This window comes from Mustela putorius, unplaced genomic scaffold, assembly GCF_011764305.1.
Source record: "Mustela putorius furo isolate JIRA1106 unplaced genomic scaffold, ASM1176430v1.1 tig00003845_pilon_pilon_pilon, whole genome shotgun sequence".
NCBI classification, from domain to species: Eukaryota; Metazoa; Chordata; class Mammalia; order Carnivora; family Mustelidae; genus Mustela; species Mustela putorius.
The window spans coordinates 46384612-46407881 of NW_025421998.1; the positions used below are offsets into that span (position 1 = coordinate 46384612).

General features: G+C 37.4%; 1 protein-coding gene across 9 annotated transcripts in view; it reads right to left on the reverse strand.

Annotated features, from left to right (window-relative positions):
* Positions 1–23270, reverse strand: part of ETV1 (ETS variant transcription factor 1) — a 249818-nt gene that overhangs the window by 25334 nt on the left and 201214 nt on the right. For all 9 annotated transcript variants that reach the window (XM_013051702.2, XM_013051699.2, XM_013051701.2 and 6 more), the window contains 3 exons: positions 19532–19661; positions 16687–16875; positions 11920–12167 (listed from right to left, as the gene is read on the reverse strand). In XM_013051702.2, coding sequence (XP_012907156.1) covers positions 11920–12167; positions 16687–16875; positions 19532–19661 — 567 coding nt within the window. The remainder of the gene's footprint in view (positions 1–11919; positions 12168–16686; positions 16876–19531; positions 19662–23270) is intronic.

The window sequence follows — 23270 nt, forward strand, 5'->3', positions numbered from 1 at the left end:
CTGTAACAGTTTACCAAAGCTTAAAAGAAAATATAAGAAAAGATGCCATTAGCTGCTAGCATGGGGTCACAAGGGAATTCTGAAGAGGGGGATGTTTTGATGCTGAGTTTCCATACTGAATCGTTCCCCTTCTGGAATCTACATGATGTGAACCAAACACATCATGAATTGCTGTGTCCTCTACCTGTCATCTCCTCTTGTATCACAGCAATATTCATATATTTATTCCACTCGCTTTGAACATAAATAATACTAGTATGGAGTTCTGTGTGATGGCTTCACTCCATCTTCAGCCTAACAGTACAGTATCTTGTTGGTCTTACGCAATAGGACACTCTTCACTGAAGAATCTCTCTCACTTTGTCTTATCCTCTAGCCTCCCATACACAGTACTTGTAAACATTAGAAATCATAATGGCACCTTATTCAAGGACTAGCAGTCTTTCAGGAAATCTCCAGTAGGAGTCGAGATAAAAAATCAAACAGACAGAAATCCCTTAGTCTTGCCTGGACCCCTACTACTATAGACATGAGTAATTTTACAAACATAATCATATCTAAGCCTTACAAAAACAGAAAGGTAAAGGAATTACATGCCCTTTTTTATGAATGAGGAGACGAAGGATAAAAGGTACAACAAAACATGCTTGATCGGACAAAGAGAATAAAGAGTCACCGGGCCCAGAATTCAGTGTGATGTTCCCAGTGTCATACAAAGTGGGTGGTTTTGTTTTTTATTGCTAAGAATAACAAAAACAGACGCGTGAAGCAGTGCACAGTGAAGGCCCACACACTGAAACAAAGCGTCCCCAGGATGGAATATTCCAAGATTCTTCTTGAAATTTAAGAAAATGGTCAATAAATGACAATGACACAAACTTGTCATTTTCTCGGTTTTGTTTTGGTGGCTTTTCACATTTATCTCCAAATATCACTCCTTGTAAATGTTTCCAGATAGTATTCGAAGCAATTAACTGAAAAAATTCTCTTACATACACATGGAAAAAACTATAATCTTCTATTTAATGTGATAAAAATTCCTTGGGTTTCAATTAAGTTATTCATGTGATAGGTAAAAATATTTTATGGAAATAAAAAATCTTCCTTTTCCTCTAAACTATTAGTTAACTCACTGAAATGTACAAATCCTATAAGTAAAAAGAAATTCTGTAACCACATTCTATACTTAAAAATCTACATTCAAATACTTTCTAAAAAATAATATTTACCTTACCTCTCTCTTTCACATTCATGAAACACACATACGTGCACATGTGCGCGCACACACACACACACACACACACAGATCCAAATATGCATTCTTAAAACATTTAATTTCCAATCATAGTTGCACATATAATAAGACAGCTGTATGTTTGTCCACTTGCAATAAGCTGGTCTGGGCCAAAGCATCCTGGTGATTTTCTGTAAAAAGAAACTAAAAACCCCACACTATAAACGTCCGCCCCCCTCCCCTTTTTAATTCCCTTTTTTGATTCTAGTACAAGTTACAAGCAGATTATCCCTCCCTTCCCCCTTTCCTGCCTGTAAAATCCAAGTTAGACAAACACTGTGTGGCTGAAATGACATATTTGAATGGAATTCAGACCCACCAGTTCCTGTTTATGTTTCTGATTTGAGAATGTTGTCTTCTCATTCACTATACATTAGGAACACTGCAAAGCCATAAATAGTGTTGGGTTACATGCAGGCAGAACCAATGAGCATTAATCATTACTTCCAGCCAACTGGCAAAAGCAGCAGCTGATGGAACACGACACCCTTCAGCTCTGTATAAATGGACATTCCAGAGAGTGAGAGTGTGTGTATGTGTGTGTGCGCCTGTGTGTTTCCTTTCAGTCTCCATTTTATGAATGAAACTCCAGGCTCTATAGAGTCCATTCATGGAAGACAAATGCTTCCAGGGCTCTGCCCCCAGGGATCAATCAGTCATGGGTAAAACTGATATGATTGGTTTAAGACAGCCTTCAGCCTTCCATTACGGACTTAAAATGCAGTCCCTGTCCATTTGACCTGTGTTAATGCATAAAGAGTAAATCCAGACCATAGTCTCAATTCTCAAATCAAATCACTAGCCAGTGCCACTTACTGTAACTGCAGATTGAGAGCATATTTAAGTATTTCTTAGAAAAAGTGGTAGAGTACACCAGAGTACTGTTTTGGGAGATTTGCTATTTTAACTCAGAAAAATGAGGAGAACCCCTAGGAGGCACGGGGGGCAATAAAAAGCAAAGTCAGGTTGAGAAGCCAATCCCAGATCTCTACTGGAATAACAAAATCAATTAGAAGACATCACCGTCACTTTTCACAAGTGAAGCATCTAAAAATCGGAAATTAAGTGACCCACTAGTCCACAAAGCACTGGCTGAGGAAATGAAAATCATCTTTGGATGTTAGGGAAACAGTCAGAATGTTGGCATTTTCCAAAGGATCAATAGCTCATTCCTTTAAATTCCCAAGTGATTCTCCAGTTGAATTTCTTGAAGCAATAGTTTTAAAGTTAGGATGGAAAAAAATATATATATATATATGAGCCGCCATGTTTCAGGAGAAAATGTAGCCATAAGCAAATGATGCTTACTAATGGAACAAGGCCAAGGCTTGGCCTTTGGGAGTGTTAAATATCAGGTACAAAAAGCCAAAGTTCATGAAACCATAATCATCGCTGCACTGGAAATTACTAAAGATGGTAATGCTTAAAAATACCTAGAGTTTTTCAAAGGAAAAAAGCTATTTATGAACAATTATGGGGATAATTTGTGAAGAGTCTGTCGTATACCAAACAGTGTTAAACACATAATAGGTTTTATCAGCCATCTGCAACTCGGTCCTTGACTCTAGAGGGAAGAAACCACTTCTCTCTTCCAGGGACGTAAAGCCACACAGGGAAAAGAGTTATAGTCACAATCTCTGTATACATCTCCAAACAATTTCTCACAAAATCTTTACCATGCCTGTTGAAGAAGGGACGAGGAGAAATGTAAAAGATGCCAAGTCTTTGGCTTTAAACCTGTGAAGGATTGTCTACTGTGGCATCGTGACAATTTAATATGTATCTTCTAATTTCTAATAACTAATTAATAAATGAGCAGAGAATACATAAAGTTACCGACATATTTTAGAATTCAAAATTGAAATGCCCGACATAGCCAATAATAAAGAATTCTATAATCTCCCAGCCAGAGAAAATATGGAACAGAGGCAAGCCTACTGAAGGGTGAACATGCATTGAATTATTAATTCCTAAGTAACGGTCTTTATTCAAGGCTTTAACATTTTCTTCTTCTCTTTGAGGTGGTTCTATAGATATGTAAATAAAAGATGAAATTAAGCTGAATATTTTCAAATATAATATTTCATATTTGAGATTTTAAAATTATAATTATTGGCCATAGGACTTTCCACTTTGGAGATGAAGAAGCCTGCTAGTTTATGGAAAGCCTGGGTGTTTTGTTTTGTTTTTAAAGATTTTATTTATTTATTTGACAGAGACATCACAAGTAGGCAAAGAAGCAGGCAGAGAGAGGCGGGGAAACAGGCTCCCTGCCAAGCAGAGAGCCCAATGTGGGGCCCGATCCCAGGACCCTGAGATCATGACCCAAGGTGAAAGCAGAGGCTTAACCCACTGAGCCACCCAGGCGCCTCAAACCTGGGTGTTTGAAATAAGTATCAGGAGGAGTGCCTGGGTGGCTCAGTCATTAGGCATGTGCCTTCAGCTCAGGTCATGATCCCAGGGTCCTGAGATCAAGTCCCCCATTAGGCTCTCTGCCACTCCCCTGCTTGTGTTCCCTCTCTCACTGCCTCTCTCTCTGTTAAATAAATAAATAAAATCTTTTAAAAAAATAAATAAGTATCAGGAGCTCTTACTCCCTCTGTTCCATCTGACTTCCATTAGCATTTTTCAACAGTTTGCTTTTGTAATCACTGCATTCCTTGTTTCTTGAACAATATGTTTGGTTGTTTACTTATGTGTAACTCAATTGTTCAGAAAAGATGTGAGAAAATTTACTAGAAAATATACACAAGGTCAATTTCTCTAAAATATGTATCTCTTCTTATAAATAAATAATAAAAATCATTTTAAAAATAGTAAACGCTGATGACAACATTTCTGAGATACTACTCTGGTAGTAGTAGTAACACTCACTGTCATAATAGTTTCTAGATAAACTACTAGGTAATTGTGGTCTTCTGAATTTTGTTCCCTTGTGTTCACTTTTTTGAAATTCTGTGTAAGTGCAATCAATCGATAGAGGTCCTGAAGAATCTTTTCCAAACTCACAAAGCACTATTTATTTATATTTCTATGTAGCTGCAGAAAATAATTATGTTCATCTTGCTCTGTTCTCCACTGATTCCAACCTGTAACGTCCGCTTTAAAACCTTACTATAAATTTTGCAAGGCGAATCCTGAGCAAGGTTTACTAGAAACAGCATTAAAAATTACTCAACTACTTTTCCTATGATTTGACTAAGATGAGTAGCCACCAACACAGCAAAAACACAGAACAACAATGACAATGGAAAAATTTTCCTCCCTTGCCATTTTAGAAACCCAAGAGTATTTATATTTAACTCTCTTGTTTAAAGGGCCAGCTTGGGCCTCTAGGAGTACCAGATAAATTTATCAGCTCTGACAGCTGAAACTAGAACATAGTCTTAGTTTTCACGTACTTAACATGAAGTAAATAAGTCTTCAGTATTTATTTCATTACTTCTCTGCTTATGTATGATTTTTCTACATTTTAAAAAACAGAAAATCTTTCTTTCAAGGTATAAAGGTTTGTCTCTTGGCTTTTATCGAAGTCCTAAGGTGACAAGAAGGACATGGGGAAACTTGGGAAGGTTGCTTGGGTGAAGAATGGATTTAAAAATGGAGGATGGAAAAGTCCTACCATCTTCTCCCAAATGTAAGCTTCCTCATATCTGTTTTATATAATGCAGTTCCTCATAAGCTTTCTGGTGAAAAATGGATTCAGCTGATAAAAGATTGAAAATGACTGCTCTACTCATTTTCTAATTTTTTTTTTTAGAAAATTCTTCTAATTTTATTTCAGAAAAATTTTTTAATCCTTTTATTATTCTTTTTTAACAAACGGCCCCAGGGAGAGGGGACCAGGGGAGGGGGGTGGAGGGGAAGTGAGGGCCCTAGCCCACAACCCCTCCCCACCCACCCCTTTCCCCCTTATAGATTTATAATCTATATACAAGCCCTGGGGGGGGTAGGGGGCAAGGGGAACCCCCTCAGCGGGGTGGGGGCAACCCAGGCTCCTTGTCTCCTCAGGACCCAGGCTCCTCTGCCCGTCGGGAAGGGCCCTCTGGAGAAGGCGGCCCCACCCGCTCCCAGGGCTTCGGCATCCAGCGTAGAGCATCTGGTGGGGAGTCCTGCTGGTAGAGGTTGATGCGCTGGGTGCGGAAGACTCCGCTGTAGGTAGAAGGTGGGGCCTTGATCCGGGAATTCAGGCCAGAGAAATACCTTCCAGCTGGGGAGTACGAGAGGACTCCCTTACTAGACTTAATCTAGTAAGTCTTAGTCTTACAAACTAAGACTATGTTCTAGTTTCAGCTGCTCTAGTTAAATTCTAAGCCTTTGAGAGCTATCAAAAAAAATTTTTTAAGATTTTATTTTTAAGTAATCTCTATACCAGACATGGGGCTGGACCCGGAGATCAAGAAGAGCTACATGTTCTATTGACTGAGCCCGGCAGGCACCCTGAGCTACCAAACATTTTAACAAAGAATAGGTGAGACCCAATAAGAAGGCTCAGATAAACTCAAATTTCATATACAATCCAAGCATTTTAGAGCTTGATGAGAGCTGTTAATTAGCTACCTTTCCCTTCTAATTATTACTAAGCCTTTTTCAGAAGACCTATTAGGGTAAGTCACTTTCTTGACAACCTCAACTATTGACCATGTTTATGTTATTTTTTTTTTTTTAAGGAAACAGAATGCATTTCAATCCTAAATGTCACTGGAGATCCCATATTTTCCTGTCTTAACTGTCTTAACTGTCTCATAACTGGAATAAAATTTGAGAATCATCTAACGTAAAGGAAAAGCACACCTCAGGTCTCAGGGCAGACCTTTTATTGCTCGCAGGGAGAATTTGGACAAAGCACAGGAAAACTTAGTCCAAAATAGAGTATAGGATCAATAATATAGTAAGAAATGGTGGATTAAAGTACTTAGGACAACTTTGTAGAAAGACAGTGGTGAGCAGTATACTAAACCAAGAAAATCTGGGTTCCAGTTTTGACTATTTCACTAAATATCTGTATACCTGGAGATAAGTTAATAGGAATGAGCCTCAGGCATTTTTTTAAATTTTTATTTATTTTTTTAATTTCTTTTCAGTGTTCCAGAATTCATTGTTTATTAGAGGAAACAGGTTCCCTACTGAGCAGAGTGCCTGATGCAGGGCTCGATCCCAGGACCCCGAGATCATGACCTGAGCTGAAGGCAGAGGCTTTAACCCATTGAGCCACCCAGGTACCCCAAGCCTCAGGCATTTTATCTGTACAATGGCAGTGCAGGGAAGGAATGTGAACTAGATGATCTCTAAGAGCATTCAGTTTTAAAAATTTCTAATCCTGTGAAACAACGCTTTGTGTCAATTTCCCAATTTAAAATCAGCGTTCACAACCTTGGCCACCACATACATGTCACACACCTCCAAACTGAAGGAAGGCCTTATCAGTACCAGCAGAGTAGCCCTACAAAACAACAAGAATAAACACAGAAGCCTTTCTTCAGGAGATCCATGATGTCAGCTTTCTCCACCACCCTCTCCCTCTACTTCCTCCTCTCCTGAAGCTCAAGGCTTGTCTGCCATTTTCTGATTTAAGCAACTTTCTTCCTGTCCTTGAAAAGCTCTGCTTACCCTCCCTCTCTCTCCCCAGTTCTTAAACTGCTCCATCCCCTGGCTGGGAGGCATCTTTTAAACTAAGTCAAGTGACAGAATAGACCCCGAGGACTAAAAATATCTTATTCAAGTACTACTCAGCCCAGCCACTCTTAGGTTGAGATTTTCAGTGTATCTCCAAATGCAGAGGAACAAAGAACTAACTGTGGATTACAAACACCATGCAGGGAGGAACAGGAGATCCAGTAAGTACCATATTAATTCTGCTCCCTCCTCTAAAGCATTCTTGGGTACAAACTAATAGCAAGTCAGTTAGGTTTGCAACATGTGGGACTATAATATCATCCTTTTCTTAGCACTCTTTTCACTTAAAGGACTGATGTGCTTAATCTGGACACTTCTAATACACCAAATAGGTTGATATTTTAAAATATAATACTTATTCTGGCTTATTAGAAAAGTAGTACCTAAGCATTATTAAAATGCAAAGCCCTTTACAGACAAAATAGAAACTTCCTAGGATTTCATCACCCTATAGAGCCACAGAATTGCTGCATTGGGTCTTATTTTACACGAGTCATATATTACAGTATGTATGTATGCACATTACAGTACAGTATGTATTTACAGTCATACATACAGTTAAAAACTTTTTTACTCAGGTTTCATTTCATTAAATTTTTTAAAAGGTTTATTTTTAAGTAATCTCTATATCCAACATGGGGCTCAAACTCACAACCCTGAGATCAACAGTCACAAGTTTTACTGACTAAGCCAGTCAGGTGCCCCTCATTAATTTTTTTTTAAACGTGACCTCAAATGCCGACATAATATTTCTCTAATGGATAGCTATAACTTATTCTTCTTTTCAGTTACTATATTGGTAACATTTCTCTCTCCCTCAAATATTCAGTGTGCCTTCCATTCCTTAACATAATTTCCAGGGTGATATGACCTGGTCACAGGGTGCGGACAACATATGCTGATATTTTCTTAAGCCAAACTTGAGTTTCATGTTTTCATGTTCCCACCACAACCCTAAAAATACTACCATGTAAACCATCCCCCTCAAGAAAAAAAAAAAAAAAAGAGGAATAAGAAGAAAGAAAGACACAAAAGACCAACCAATCAATGAACACAAAATATGTTGCTCTGAATATATAAAATATTCGCCTCCTTGGGCACTGCAAATCTGCAAAACCTCATGTACATACATGAAAATGGGAAAGTAACTATAATTCTATGCAAGCAGGGCTCTGCATAAGGAAATTCCATGCAAGCCATCAATGCATGTTCAATTAATATAGTCACTTGGCCATTTGATCAAGGAAGAGAAAATCCCATTGGATTCAGGAGCTGGCACCCAACTAAAAGAAACCTGTGTGCTGCTTTGTGCAGTACTCTTAGTCTAGAGAAGATGAGAAAGAAAACAATAAAAAGATGTGATTATCTAGAACTTAATATCCTAATATAATCATCACCACACTGTACTGGGTCACCAACTTGGCCCTAAATACCATTTTTTAAATCTTCTCAGTGTCCTCTGACCCAGGTTTTCTTCTCTTTTCCTGAATAAAAATTTCTACTCTATTAACATAATATTTTGCATTTTTTTTAGCTTAAATACTCGGCAGTTGAAATTGCATTCCTGTAATTATAATTATAACTAATAGACCTTCCATTTCCCATGTCATAATTAATGTCAGGCTTTATTAGAGCATAATCATGCTGCCTTTTCACTTACAAAGCTTCTTTTATTTTCACAACATTTATGTTATATTGAATTAAGCAATAAAGAGTTCTAGAGACCTTCTGAAAGGAAAACCTTTGGATCACAGATGCTAGGTAAACTATGAAACGTTTTTGCATTGTTTTTAAATCACAAAAACTAGTTTCTAATGTACCATTTGCTCAACATCAGTAAGTGAACCAAGAAATCAATGATCCAGCGATAAATACATTAGGTTCCCTAAAAAGATTATTTAATGTGCTCTCGGCAAGGATGAAAGAACTAATGACCACAAAACAAAATTTATCTGCAGCTCATACTTGTTGACAGCGATCTATGAATGTATGACATATGCAGACTCATCAACTCAAAGGCAGCAACTTTGTGGCCAGGGAAATACATTTTGATACATGCATATTAATTTTTCACAGGCCCTGGTAACACACTGTTACTGAAGGTTTTTTAGACCACAACCAAAAGACACAAATTTACGATTTAACTATTCAAACAAGCCAGAACTATATCCTATTGGCAATACTGAAATTAGAATTCAAAGGTGCCATACAACTTCTTTAACAATCTGCAATAGAATTTAGAGGGAAGAACGGAATATAAATTAAGTTTCTCAAATGTTAAACAACTATTCTACACGCCATTTGCAAGGTATTATGGTACACTTAACAGAAGACATGCCCTAGTTCCCTTTAAAATAGGATACTGGACAGAACGATTATGTCCCCCACAATTCACCGTAGATGTCCTAATGCCCAGTGTGATCGTATTTGGAGATGGGGCCTCTGAGAAGTAATAAGGGTTGGATTAGATCATGAGGGGAGCTCTCATGAGATAATCAGTGCCCTTATCAGAAGAGGAAGAAGGATCAGAACACGCTTACTCTCTCTCTGTCACATAAGGACACAGTGAGAAGGTGGCCATCTGCAAACCAGGAAGAGGGTCCTTCCCAGGAATTAAATCTGCCAGCACCCTGACCTTGGGACTTGTCAGCATGCAGAACCGTGAGAAATAAATGTGTGTTGTTGAAGCTTCCCGGTCATTGGTTGAGGCTTCCCAGTCATTAGAGCAGCCTGAGCTAAGCCATGGACTATGTTTTTCGCCTACATCTGTGCTTTGGAGGGTTGGACACTGACAGACTCTGAAGTTCATACCACGTACGGTCCACCAATAATGTATCTTCTCAAGAAGAGTCACACACTCTCCACACCATGTTATACATAATTTTACACGTAACATAAATATGAGGAAAAGAGATTTATATGGAGCTAACCACAGAATCAAGAAAATGGTTTCAATGTCAATCTTGCCAGATGATACACATAAAAACATTTCTAGAACACATAGATACTCTCTAAATGCTGTACTCTATAAGTCCTTTTGAACAAATAATTTGGGCTATTTTATATGTATTTTCTATGTAAAGTTTCTTGAAGTCATGGTGACTTCAAAAAACTGTGCAGCAAATAAAATATGGTTGGGGGGGGAAGATTTGAAATTTCAGAGAAAAATGAATCCCATCTATAGTAAAATCCATTATATAACAGGGTTCTTAATGATGGATGGAAACTATGAAAAATATACAAAATTCTAAACTGAAACCACTATGGTACATATCAGGTACATTTAGTCTCCAAATTACAGAGCATGAGAGGCAAGCATTCAAATAAAGGCCCTCATATGCCATATGTTTAAATTTTTTAAATTGTAAACCAACCAACAAACAGATAAATAAACATGTTTCATCCTCCCGTGCCTTGGAAATATACCATTCGCAAGAACTGGAAGGCCACATAGACTTTAGAATTTGAGGAAATCTATCAGATTAGCCCTGGAATAGGATGGCAGGGGATCAGCTTCTATTCTAGTCTTTGAGACCCCGGCTCACGTCACTTCCTGTCTCTTTTCCTATCCCATAACCCCACATTGCACCACCTAGTATGGGCAGCTCAGGCAGGCCCATGGGTGCATCCAAACTCCATCCTCATTCAGCTACAAACAGCTACTCAGTGGCTATTTCCTTGAACCTCAGAGCGGACACAGGGGCAGTATGTTCTGCCTTCACAATACTGAGCCTGGGATGTGACTGCTTGGGCTCTGGAAGTGGACTTAGGGCCCCTCAGGCAGGGAATTCATGGGTCCTTGGTAGCTGGTGCTCTTTCCAAAGGTGGAGGCATGACCTCTGAGTAGGCAATTTCTTGGACAATCCTTTGAACCTCTTGCCCAAAGAAGAAGGATGGCCAAAGGGAGACTCTGAGCTATAGGGTTCCCCTTCTGCTGAACTTCAAGAGAAATTTTTAACAAAACAGGTGACTTTATGCAAGTTAAGAGCACAAATGAGAGACAATTTTCTTTCCTCAGGTAGAACAGATAGAAAAACTCAGCAGTTATTCCTAGAGAAGCAACAGTTCCTCACTAAGAACAACCATAACGTTGCATCTCAACAAGAGGAAATTACATTGTTTTCAAGTATTTCCAAGTCCACAACCATCTTTTCACCAGTTATAATAATGTTAATAATGTTCTGTAAGAACATGGTGCCCTTCATTTAAATATTAGCTTTTATTTCATACTTTCTTTCAAAATTCCTGAGAGGTCTGAAAAGCAGACATCCTGATGTTGCGATTATAATGGGTGAAAATGAGATGAATTAAATAATTCTTCTCAAGCCTGACCAAAGTTGGTGATAATATTTGTAACCAATTTACATTTCCTTCCTTTCAGAAGACCCCCTTTCTCCATCTTGATATGATGTGGGGTCTTTCTGGTACAGTGAGACCAAAGCTAAGCTCTATGAATAAACCATTTTGAAACCCAGATATTGTATTTTTGCTCTTCTTCTTCTAATATGTAAGAATCCTTGCTTTTGGACCACCTTTACTGCCATCAGTAAAGGAAAATAGCAAACAGTTATAAGCAATGAATGAGCCAATACAAAAGAATATATTACTTTCTGGAAGTACTGCTATTATTATTGCTCTAGTAGGGAATTGGAAAAAAAGCCAGAATGAAGAAAAGAGTTACAATGTTACTCTCTTGGACTAAGAGTGTGCCTAATTTTACAAATTACACTTTTCTCTGGACTGGTTTCATTTCTAGGCACTATGTCAACCATCAGCTCAAGCCAAAATGGTTTGATAGTCCAACTTCATGTAGAAAGACTCAAAGAAGGGATAAAATCAGAGAGATGCCACACCAAATGGTCATGAGCTACCCAATCTGACGCCAACACCAATCAGAGTGACAGACCAGCAAAAAAATGTCTTAAATGTAACGTAAAGTATGGGCCTACCTGAATCGTATGCAAAGTCTCTGGGTTCCTGTTTAATCATCAGAGGAGGAGGGAAGCTTTGGCTGGCTGCACCACCAACCATGGTGTTGTGTTCGTACACCGGGTCGTGGTACTCCTGCTTAAAGCCTTGAGGTGGGAAGGGGATGTTTGGCTCAGACATCTGCCGTTGGTACATAGGACGTCCTTCCCTTGGCATTGTCGGCAAAGGAGGAAAAGAATTACAGGGTTCAGATAGCTGGCGGCGAAACCTGGGAAATAAGAGAGCATGTTTTAAATAAAAGGGTAACGAGGAACACTCCTTAAAATATTGCTACAGTTTCAACTGCTTTGTTAATGGGCATGATACCAACTGACCCGAAGTGCAAATATTTTTTAAAAAGATTATTTATTTATTTATTTTTCTTGGGGGTAGGGAAGAACAAGAGAGGGAGAGAGAGATAATGAGCAGGGGAAGAGGCAGAGGGGGAAGCAGATCCTGCTGAGCAAAGAGCCTGATTCGGGCTCCATCCCAGGACTCCAGGATCATGACCCAAGCCAAAGGCAGATGCTTAACCAACTGAGCCACCCAGGTGCCCCGAAGGGCAAATTTTTAATAAGGACTGGATTTCTCCTTCCTAGGTCAGTAACATTGCGTTTTTTTGTTTTTTAAGATTTTATTTGTTTATTTGACAGAGATCACAAGTAGGCAGAGAAGCAGGCAGAGAGAGAGGAGGAAGCAGGCTCCCTGCTGAGCAGAGAGCCCAATGCAGGGCTCAATCCCAGAACCCTGAGATCATGACCTGAGCGGAAGGCAGAGGCTTTAACCCACTGAGCCAGGCACCCTAACACCCGTATTTTTTTTATCACAATATGACTTGTGTTCCTTGATAAACTGTCCCTTGCAGCACCATTTTGGAACATCACAGTGAATTAAAGGTGTGCTTTGGGTAGGAACAGGAGAGTATTATTTTGAGGAAACAAACCCACTGACAGCTAAAATGCCCAATTATAAACAAACTGGATCATCTACCAAATTTCTATATTAAGAGGGTCTCTAGTATTTATATAACAAAAAATACATACCAGGAAAACCAGAATCTGATTCCAAAGTACATCCTCTATCTCTTAACTGCTACCAAACTAATCAACAAACATACCAAAAAATCAACCTACTTAACTGGTTTTCCTTCCCTTACCAATCAATTATTGAGGAAGCAAGAGGAATGACTCTCGTCTCAAATGGGCAGGACTCTTAAAATCTTCAACAGTGTTCTAAAGAACACTGAGAAATAAAGCAGGAAAATATCATAGAGGCTAAAATCTGAGCTGGTTTTTAAAGACCACCTCTTTGCTGTCAAACAGCAGCATGAACACATACGCTTCTGATAGCTTCAAACAAAATACCAGAATGGTAAAAATAAGTGTATTGCATGGAGCACTGGGTGTTACACACAAACAAAGAATCATGGAACACTATATCCAAAACTAATGATGTCGGGACACAACATAATAAAATTTTAAAAATTTAAAAATTTAAAAATAAAAAAATATATATTGTCAAATATACAGATGGAGAGACGTATGTGCTGAATAGATTTGGGACAGATTGTGCTGCGGGGTCCTGAGGGAGTTCTGAGCCCTCCATAGAAGGCTGACAATGAGTCCCTATCTTCCTTCCGTCTTGGTTATGCTGTGAAATGATTGGCTAATCACATAATCATTCAGTTCTGTGTTTCTCATCTATAATATCATTGACCCACCACAAAGATGTGGATTAATTAAAGATTTAAAAGTACTCTAAAACCCCCCAAGAGTGCTTAAAAATAAACTACCTAACATTTCTATGACCAAATATAAACCTATTAACCAACCCGCCAACACTAAAAGCATTCCTGAGATTTTAATTTGGAAAGTTAACATTTAATTGTAATAATACAAAACGAAAACAAGGTAAAAGCTAAAGAATGATAAAGCAATCGCTTTAGCATTTCCACAAACACTCCTTCGTCTCCATCCCATGATTTAACTCTAAGTTTACTGGCTGTCACAGAAAAGCACTGAAATTCCACCTACACCTGCAGAAAATAAACTTGGAAATTCGGATATTGCAAAACAGGCTGACTGGAACTGCATTCACTTCCCTTCTCTTGCTTATTTCATTAGCCAAAAAAAGAAACAGAAATTATCATTAAGAACTGTCAAGGAGTAAATCAGAAAATTGTAACTTGAAGTTAAAATAAGAAACCAGCTCACTTGTTAAAGTCTTAAAAGGAAGTTAATAATACTTATACTAAAAGCTTTGTAAGGAATCAAGCCATTTGTTTCTACGAGTCGACCCCATTCTAGTTGGTACCTGCTGAGGACCACATATATATTCAACACGCAGGCTTCCCAGGAAGCTACAAGTGTCTCTTGCTGTTCTTAGGAGGCCCTGGGCGACGATAAAGGTAAAGTGACTCAAGGGGCTTTGCGAAGAGAGTTAATGCATAAGGAGAGCACGCTGATGATTCTTGGATACAGAAAAACAGTGCATAAGTGGCGGGAAACGCTGAGAGAGAGAGACAGGGCTTCTGCACAGTAGGTTCAGGAACAAGTGCCAAAGGGCTGGCCCAAGGAACAGAATGAGCCTGAGGAAAGGAAGCAGGGTGCAGCCCAGTTGGCCATAAAGCATTCCCAGAGTGAGGCGGGGTGCCCGGGCTGGAGGGGGCTATTTGGAGAAAGGATCTGTTCCCAGAGCAAATTTGCCATTTATAACCGAAGGACTGTCATTTGTTGGCTGGAACCCTCCAAGAAATCCTCCTCAGAAACATACGGCTTCAGAGATTTTCCCGGGATTGGCCAGCTGGTACTGTCCTCAAAACTCAGTGGGGGGCAGCGGGAAAAGACCCCGAGCTTCCCTCTTATAGTTCCGGGCCGGCTGTTCTCAGTCTCCAATATTTGACTTCAAGTAGAGAAACTAAAATGGATTTGGCTAGAGCCTTTCACGTTAGGTCACCTAAACCCAGGCATTGTGCTTGTTCAGCAGTCACCTTCCCGAAGATGTCACTGCGCCACACGATGGGCCGACGACCACACCGTGATGCTGGCACTCGCTGCAAGGGGGCGAGCCTCATGCGCCGGGCACCCGCGGAAGTCCCCGCAAGCGGGCAACATAAAACTTGCCTTTCTTGCTTGTGCTCTTCCTCCCTTTCCGTCCGGCACAATGTGCGTCTGTTTAAGGGCCCACCCTGCAATAAGATCTCTTTCATCTGTATTTACAAAACTGTTTACACAGATGCACATACCATCACACTCTGACAAGGTCTCCAGTCCTCGGAATGAGGAGGGAAAGATCACAGGAGGCATTTCATAACCAAAGCACAAAAGGACTCAGTGATGGAAACAAAGGTAGCGAAGATGCGGCTTAGTTTCACATTGTAAAGAACGCTGTAATCTTATCCATCATACCCAAAGAGATTTCACTGAATTTGAGATTGAATCACATTAAATAACCCATAAAAAGCAGATCTGAGTCTTCCCGTATTTTCAGAAAGTTGCCAGTGACACATCTTCTGGTTTCCTCTGCTGATCCAGAGGATTCCTTTGGCTGAGTTATTTTTATAATGGTGTGTTCAGAGCCAGTTTGCACTGGCTTATTTGTTAAATTTTCAGAAATACGGTGAAACCCCTAATGTTAAATATGGGATGATTAAGAATGAAATGACATCAATTTATAACTTTCTAAATATTATATTAAAAACAAAGGCCATACATGCTTAAGACTCATCCCTTGAGGGGAAAAAAAAAAAAAAAACAAAAAAAACTCATCCCTTGCAAATTATTTTACTACCTGTTACTACTAATTATGTTCTAGAGCTTACATCCATTTTATCTATTTGATAGAAATATTAAATAAAGGTGTGCTACTACACATCTCTTTCTGACTCCACCTTCAGAGCCCTCCCAACCACCGCCCAGAGTCAGTATTTACATCATAGACATATCAAATGCCACAGATGATGTCTTCTGGCTTTTCTCCCATCGAGCCCATTATTAAACATTTCCCCGCACACTACTGGCTCCATATACTTGCAAGGCACGAGGGAAAGGAAGGATGCCATATACCTTCCACCTGTGTTTTAAGCTGTATTATTAAAAGTGCCAAAGGAACTCCAATATTTTACTTAAATATTGTAAAGCATTCTCCCTAGCTCCGCATTCTGGCTCTTGTCTTCCTTCTATGTAATAAAAATTCAGCCTCTGACTCTTAACTTTATATTCTCAGTGTCCAGGGTCATGTATCCACTGACATTAAATATTCATTACTTGGAAAGGATGGAAAAATAGTTTTAATCAAATAACTTCTATTCTGCAAAACTATGTACAGCTAAACCATTCAATCTAAGGTAAAGAACCTAATTCCATAAGCCACCTACTAAAATTAGTCTCCTAACTTTATAGAACAAGTACACACATATGCTCATAAAAATGGGATGATCTGATTTAAAGTTTAAGTGAGGCAATTTAATTCAGGCAAAGCGAAAGGGAAATGTTCAAATGTCGGTATATAGATTAAGTTTCCACTTTAGCAACCAATTTAAATGTTTATAAATGACCTTCTCCACAAATTACTTGTAAATACAGATAGGGCAAGCTCTTTCTAAAAATATTTTGCAAAGATGTACAAAATTAAAATGCTCACCTTAAATCTACCACAGGTCTTAGGAATGAGTAATAGACATTTCTTCCAAGATGCTAAAAACATTTAAAAAAAACAAAAAAACAAAAAACACAGTATTTGCAGTTTACCTGTGGTCCATGGGGTAGCTGCTATCTTGTATGGGCTGCGAAGGAGGGAGGTGAGCTGGGAAGGCGCGGTCTGGCTTCGGAGTGTGAGTGGAGTTTGGAGATGCATGGTGTAGTGGGGACACTGGGGTGCTGGACGGTGTTGGGGGGTTGGAGGGCCTCATTCCCACTTGTGGCTTCTGATCATAGGCACTACCCGAGGAACAAAAGAGAAGAGAACATCTGTTTCTTTGGAACGATGAAACAATTTTTCTTCCAACCCAAGAAAAGCAAAAAATATTCTAAGCTCAAGTCATAAGGAAGTGAGAATTTTCAATGTATTGGATTTTTATAATCCTAAAACATGATCTTCAGAATCACCCACCACTTACAAAGAAAAGAGGATAATTAATATATAACTCTGTATCAGCATTAATTAAAAATCAGGTGTTTTAATACCTATACAAACAACTTAGCATACAGAAAATCACTATCTATGAGAGCAGTGGAACTATGGAAATAATTATTGATGTATCCATTTTTGATATGTCTCCTTGAGCAAGTTGGATACATCTTTTCTAAATCATTAAATATTTCTGATATGATCATCGCTCCATATCACATAAGATTTTAGAACAAAACATTAACCTGAAATTCATAAGAAAGAGACCATTCCTGGCTTGCAATTATTTGTGATATAATTTTTAAGGAGGCCATACTTTTGCCTTATTTTCATTTTTTTTATAAAAAATAAATGATGCCTGGCATTAACTTCCTCACATGAGATAATAAAGAGTAATGGGGCCAATTAAAATGCTTCTGATAGAGTTAAATTTTCTTGGATTATAAGAATAGGTACAAAATGAGGTTCTTAAAAAGAAAATCCTATTGTCATTGTCTAATTTCTAAACACAATTACCAAGGAATAAAATGAGTAAGTTTGTTTTTATATACACTATGGATTTAAGTTGATTTCCTTTGCTGCATTTTCTCCTGGGGATATGAGTTAACTAATTTTTACAATCTAAAAAATGTTTTCCTGGGAATAAATTTTACTTAAATTTCCAAATAAGAAAGGTATTCCTAGGTTAAAATAACACATTTTCTTTTAAAATAAAAAGCAATTATCAATACATAGTTTTTCCTTTTTAAAAAAGAAACATTCTTTTTGGATTAACTTATAAAATAATTAATTCAGCTGCTACATCTATACCACAGAATCACATCCAAGCACAAAAATACTTCACAGAACTGTGGGAGTGCGTGCTGGGTTAAGTCAACCATTGGCTTCAAAGTAAAGTCAAGAGTACTCATATGATGTTTGGTTCTACCTATTTCCTCTACCAATATTTCTGAATGAGAAAACACTTCTACAAAATAATCTGCCTGTCTTATTCCCATGTAAAAAGAAAAAAATGACATTGTCTTCTGTCCTAGGACACTACTTTTTTTTTTCCCTCCATGAAATACTGTATTGAGTTACATTGTTCATATAGAAATGGAAGTATCAGGATTTAATCCATATACCACTGTAAAAATTACTGGTCCCCAAAAGGATCTTAAACTATTCAGGTGATTCATCTACTATTAATTTATGAATGCCAGATAAGTCATACAAAGCAGGAGCAATTTCACAGTCACACTTCTGATCAATGCTAGATGCAATGACAAGCCCTTATCTATCTGTTCATTAACTTGAAATTTTTCAGTATGTTAAATAATTAGTCCGTGAATACACAGTACTTAGAGAGAAAAATGCAAAAATTAAAAAACACAACAAATAAAACTTAGATTGATCAATATGATTTTAACTGAACTCAGTATGCTTTAATGGCTTCTACAAGAGATCTTTTTAAATAAAAGCTTTGTAGTTTCAAGTGAGCTGGCTCATTCTATCAGGCTGTGGTGATCCTCCTAGAAAAGTAGACATAGAAGACAAGTCTGCAACAACAAATAGCAATAGAATATATCCCAACGCTGGTCAGCTGCCATGGGATTGCACAAATCTAAGTCTCTTGAATCTTGTACATCTTGGATATAACACTACATGCTGTAAATATATGAGAAAATAGAACACTCCTTTGGATCATAATGTATTACGAACTTCAATCTACGGAACTTCTAAAACTGCAAATATTTGTAATCATGTTCCTAAGTTTCCAAACGAGCTCCTTTTAAGAACTAAGTTTTTACTGTAATTGAGAATAATGATACCCAATATACAGAGCCAACTTCTCCTCCTGCAATTAGAGGGCCAGTATGAAAAGTAACAGAACGCAATTTACTGCGAAGGGTTTTTAATGAACATATATGTTATCAAATCTTCTAACAAATGAACAAAGTAATTTTATTGCTCCACCCTTTATTATCATCAAAAGGAACAACTGGCTTTTTAATAGATAATGGCTTGTACTAAGCCTTATAAAATTCTAACTTGATTGCAATTCTCCATGAACACAACTTATAGATCATCTGCAAAGCCTGTCAGATAACTAATGTACTGCTCAGACCTGCCAAATGTTTCATTTTTTTCCTACAGATTCTGTCTAAAGTGCGTAATGCATTTATTCTAACAAGAACTTTCAATAGCTGTTCATGCCAAGTAAGACCCTCTTTTCAAACCCAGGGTGCATCACTATAGTAGAAGAGCAACTAACAATTTGGAAGAAAATTATTGCTTTCAAATGATCCTAAAAGTGTCTGATCGGATGGTGTGCGGTTCTTCAGAGTTTGGGAAACACATTAGCTAATTAGCTTGTTAGGTCCTGAAGGTGTAACTCATATGAAATAGAACATGGGAATTGATATTATTCTGGATTTTCTGTATTAGTAAGAAGCACCGCCCTCTCTGTACACCTGATGGATTTACCTGACATTATACAGGCACTTCTCTCCATAGCTGAATTTAAAGGGCTGCTCCTGACTGCAGGCAGAGCCGAGTTCTGAACATGGACTGTGGGGTTCCTTCTTGATTTTCAGTGGTAGGCCATGAAAAGCCACTAGAAAACAAGACAAAAATATCCACACAAATGAAACGTTGTTAGGAATTAAGTAGCCTGTTCGAATTCTCTTGGTTAAAATGTCACCACCGTTTCATAGTGAAAAAGAAAAATCACATTTAATGAATTTCACAGAAGAAAAGACTCTAGAGAATCCCTTTATATATATTCTCTTTCTGCTTTCGCTGCTTAACAAAAACGTGTGCTTGAATGCTCATTACTTAAAGGGAGTCACTTATAATTTGTTTAACTGATATTAACAATACTAGAACCTCAGTTTTCAGAAAGTTTAAAAAACATTTCGAAAAAATTTCCAGTGATAAAGAAGAAAAGGCTCAACTGATTACCCACGAATTAAGTGAGGACTGGAACATAATTTTCAGCATTACTGAAAGGAAAATATCTCGAGCCCATGAATAATAATTGTTTTACGGAATAACAACTGCACTGTAAGAAAGAAAATCCAAATGCAGGTCCAGTGGTAACTGATGATAATTTGGACAAAAACTCAACATCTTTGAGGCCAATGTTCATTTATAAAATAAAGGTAAATGTACCTGCCTATCTACTTACCAGAATTATAATATACAATGTGAGAAGTATGTGAAAATTACTTGTCAAATGTAATCCACCATAAAACAATTTTTCTATGTCAAATGATGTTTTATCCTTTTTCATGTGACTTAATGGTTATACTTATATTATTAATGCTTACTGTAATATAAACACCGTGTAAAATACGAAGGCTAGAGGAAATATGCATGTTTGGGAATAAACAGCTTTAAAGCCAATAAAAAATAACACTATGTATGTTTTTATTCTTTTTCCTATTAGAGATTCTATTAGAAGTTTTAGTATAAATGGAAAATTAGTAAAAAGATAAAGTACACATGAAAATGGATTTTATTTTCATGTACAATATGCAGAATAATGATTAATCAAGGAATAAACACTAGGAGAACACACATTGTGGAAATTTATTCTAACTCCTATAAGAACGAATTAAAACACAAAAATTCTTTCTGTTTTCTATAAAGGAAGATATGACAAGAGAAACTTCATAATTTATGGTGCCACTCAATCTTGATTGTGACATGACAGCATTATAAACCTTACCAGTTTGAACATGATATATAATTTAACATAATAATTTGATATCAAGAGTTATAAGCTATGGGCAAATATATGCTATTTGTTTGGATATGTACATAATTTAGACAGAAATGTTCTATGGTACTCAAGAGCCATCTGAAACATTGTAGAATACACATTTACCAAAGAAATAAATGAATTTCACCTAAATTAGTTGTCTAAGAAAAACTTCACAAATAGTAGTAAAATAATTCCACTGGGTGGTCTATTTCAAAGTATTTTTTTGTATACTTGAGTTTGACATGCCTAACGTAGAGAGTAGAAGACAAGAAACAAAGGAGAAATTACATGTGTTTTCATATGTCAAGGGTACTCACTTCATTAACTTTACACCAGGTCAGAAAGTTATAATTTATTAACCACTCAGACAGAAGAGATTTAAAAACATGAGGATTTGTTAGGATTCTAGTTTGAAAAAACAACAACTATAAAAAGACAACTTGGTGACAAGACTCCTAAATATGGACTAGATACTAGATATTGAAGAAATTACTGTTCATTTTGTTGGATGTGATAATGGAATGGCAATTATACACAAAAAAGATTTAAAGTTAAAGATTCATAAAGTATTTACGGAAATACTAAGATACCCGGGATTTTCTTTAGAATTTTTCTTTAGAAACAGTAATGTATGAGAGAGAAATCAAATTAGAAAAATATTGATAAGTGTTAAATGCTGACTGATGGGTAGGTCAGAGTTCATTTTCTTTCCTTTTGACTAAGTCCCAAATATGCACAATAAAACTTTTTAAAATGTGAAAAAAAATCCACAAAAGATTAAAAGTACCATAAGAAAATTCTGTGTATGAATGTGTGTGCTACTTCTTAGAATGATAGACATGTGTGATGAAATCAGTGACCACACATGTGTTGCTTTCTTAACCAATAGTTTTCAACTACTTACTACTACTTTGAACATATACAGTAAAATGTGAATGCCCAAGTTTAGCACTTTGGATTACATAGTGGGTAATACACTTTCCTAAGAAAAAGCAGTAGCGGGGCGCCTGGGTGGCTCAGTGGTTTAAAGCCTCTGCCTTCGGCTCAGGTCATGATCCCAGAGTACTGGGATGGAGCCCCGTATCGGGCTCTCTGCTATGTGGCGAGTCTGCTTCCTCCTCTCTCTCTCTCTGCCTGCCTCTCTGCCTCCTTGTGATCTCTGTCAAATAAATAAATAAAATATTAAAAAAAAAAAAAAAGAAAGAAAGAAAGAAAAAGCAGTAGCAACATACCGGGAATTCCATTTGTCATTCAGGGTAGCACCAAATCATTATACCTGAGAAATCGGATCTAACACACATGAATAAAAATAAATGAGACCTGAGGAATGAATAAATTTGTAGTATGATAAAAAGTTTATCACCTTTATCAAAATACCAGATTTATCAGAGACTACTATATCCAATAGCAGTATATTTTAAAAGTCTCTGGGACCATGAGGGAGAATAGGGTTAATGAACAGGACTCTAAAAGCACTAACCATAAGAGAGAATAACCTACAAAGTATGCTTCATTAAAATTCAGAACTCCTCTTCATCAAAAACACTATTAAAGGACTGCAACATAAGCCTCAGACTCCAAAATGTTTTGTATAGAAAAATCTGACAAAAAGCTCACATTCAGCATAATGAGCATCATTACAAATTAATAAGACAAAAAAAAATCCAATTAAAATGGGCAAAAGCCCTGAACAGACAGTTCTTAACAGAAGACGTACAAATGGTAAAACAAACAAATGAACAAAAAACACCTATGTAAAAAGGTACTTTACTTCTCAGGAAAATGCAAATAAAATCACATAATTGTCACACACACACACACACACACACACACACACACACACACACACTCACACAGACACTAGAATGGCTTAGCTGCAAAAGGCTGACATTACCAAGCTTTGAGGAAGACCTAGAGTCAACAGGAACTTTTACATATGCTGCTGAGAATATAAATTGATTATCAACACCTTGGCAAACTTTTTGGCAAGATCCACTACGGCAGCAACATAAATGGATTCCATGATCCAGTAATTTCACTCTTAGGGATATGTCCAAGAGAAGGGACTGCATATGTTCACCAAAAGACATGTCTAAGAATGTTCATAGCAGCTTTCTTCAAAATAGTAAAAACTGGAAAAAGTCAAATGTTCATTAGCAGGAAAATGGGTAAATAACTCACGGCATTTTCACACAAAGAAATACTATGCAGGAATAACAAAGAACAAATCACTGACACATAAAGAAACATAAGGATGTGAAGTTGAGTAAAAGAAGTCAAGCACAAAAGAGTATGTAGCATTTGAATTTCAAGAATAGACCAAACTGAGTGACAGTGAATGGGAGTTTTAATTACTGAGAAAGGGCACCAGCAATCTGCTACAGTACTGGGAATAGTTTATACCTTGTTTAAGTGGTACTACTATGTATACATATGTAACATTCACCAAATTGTGCA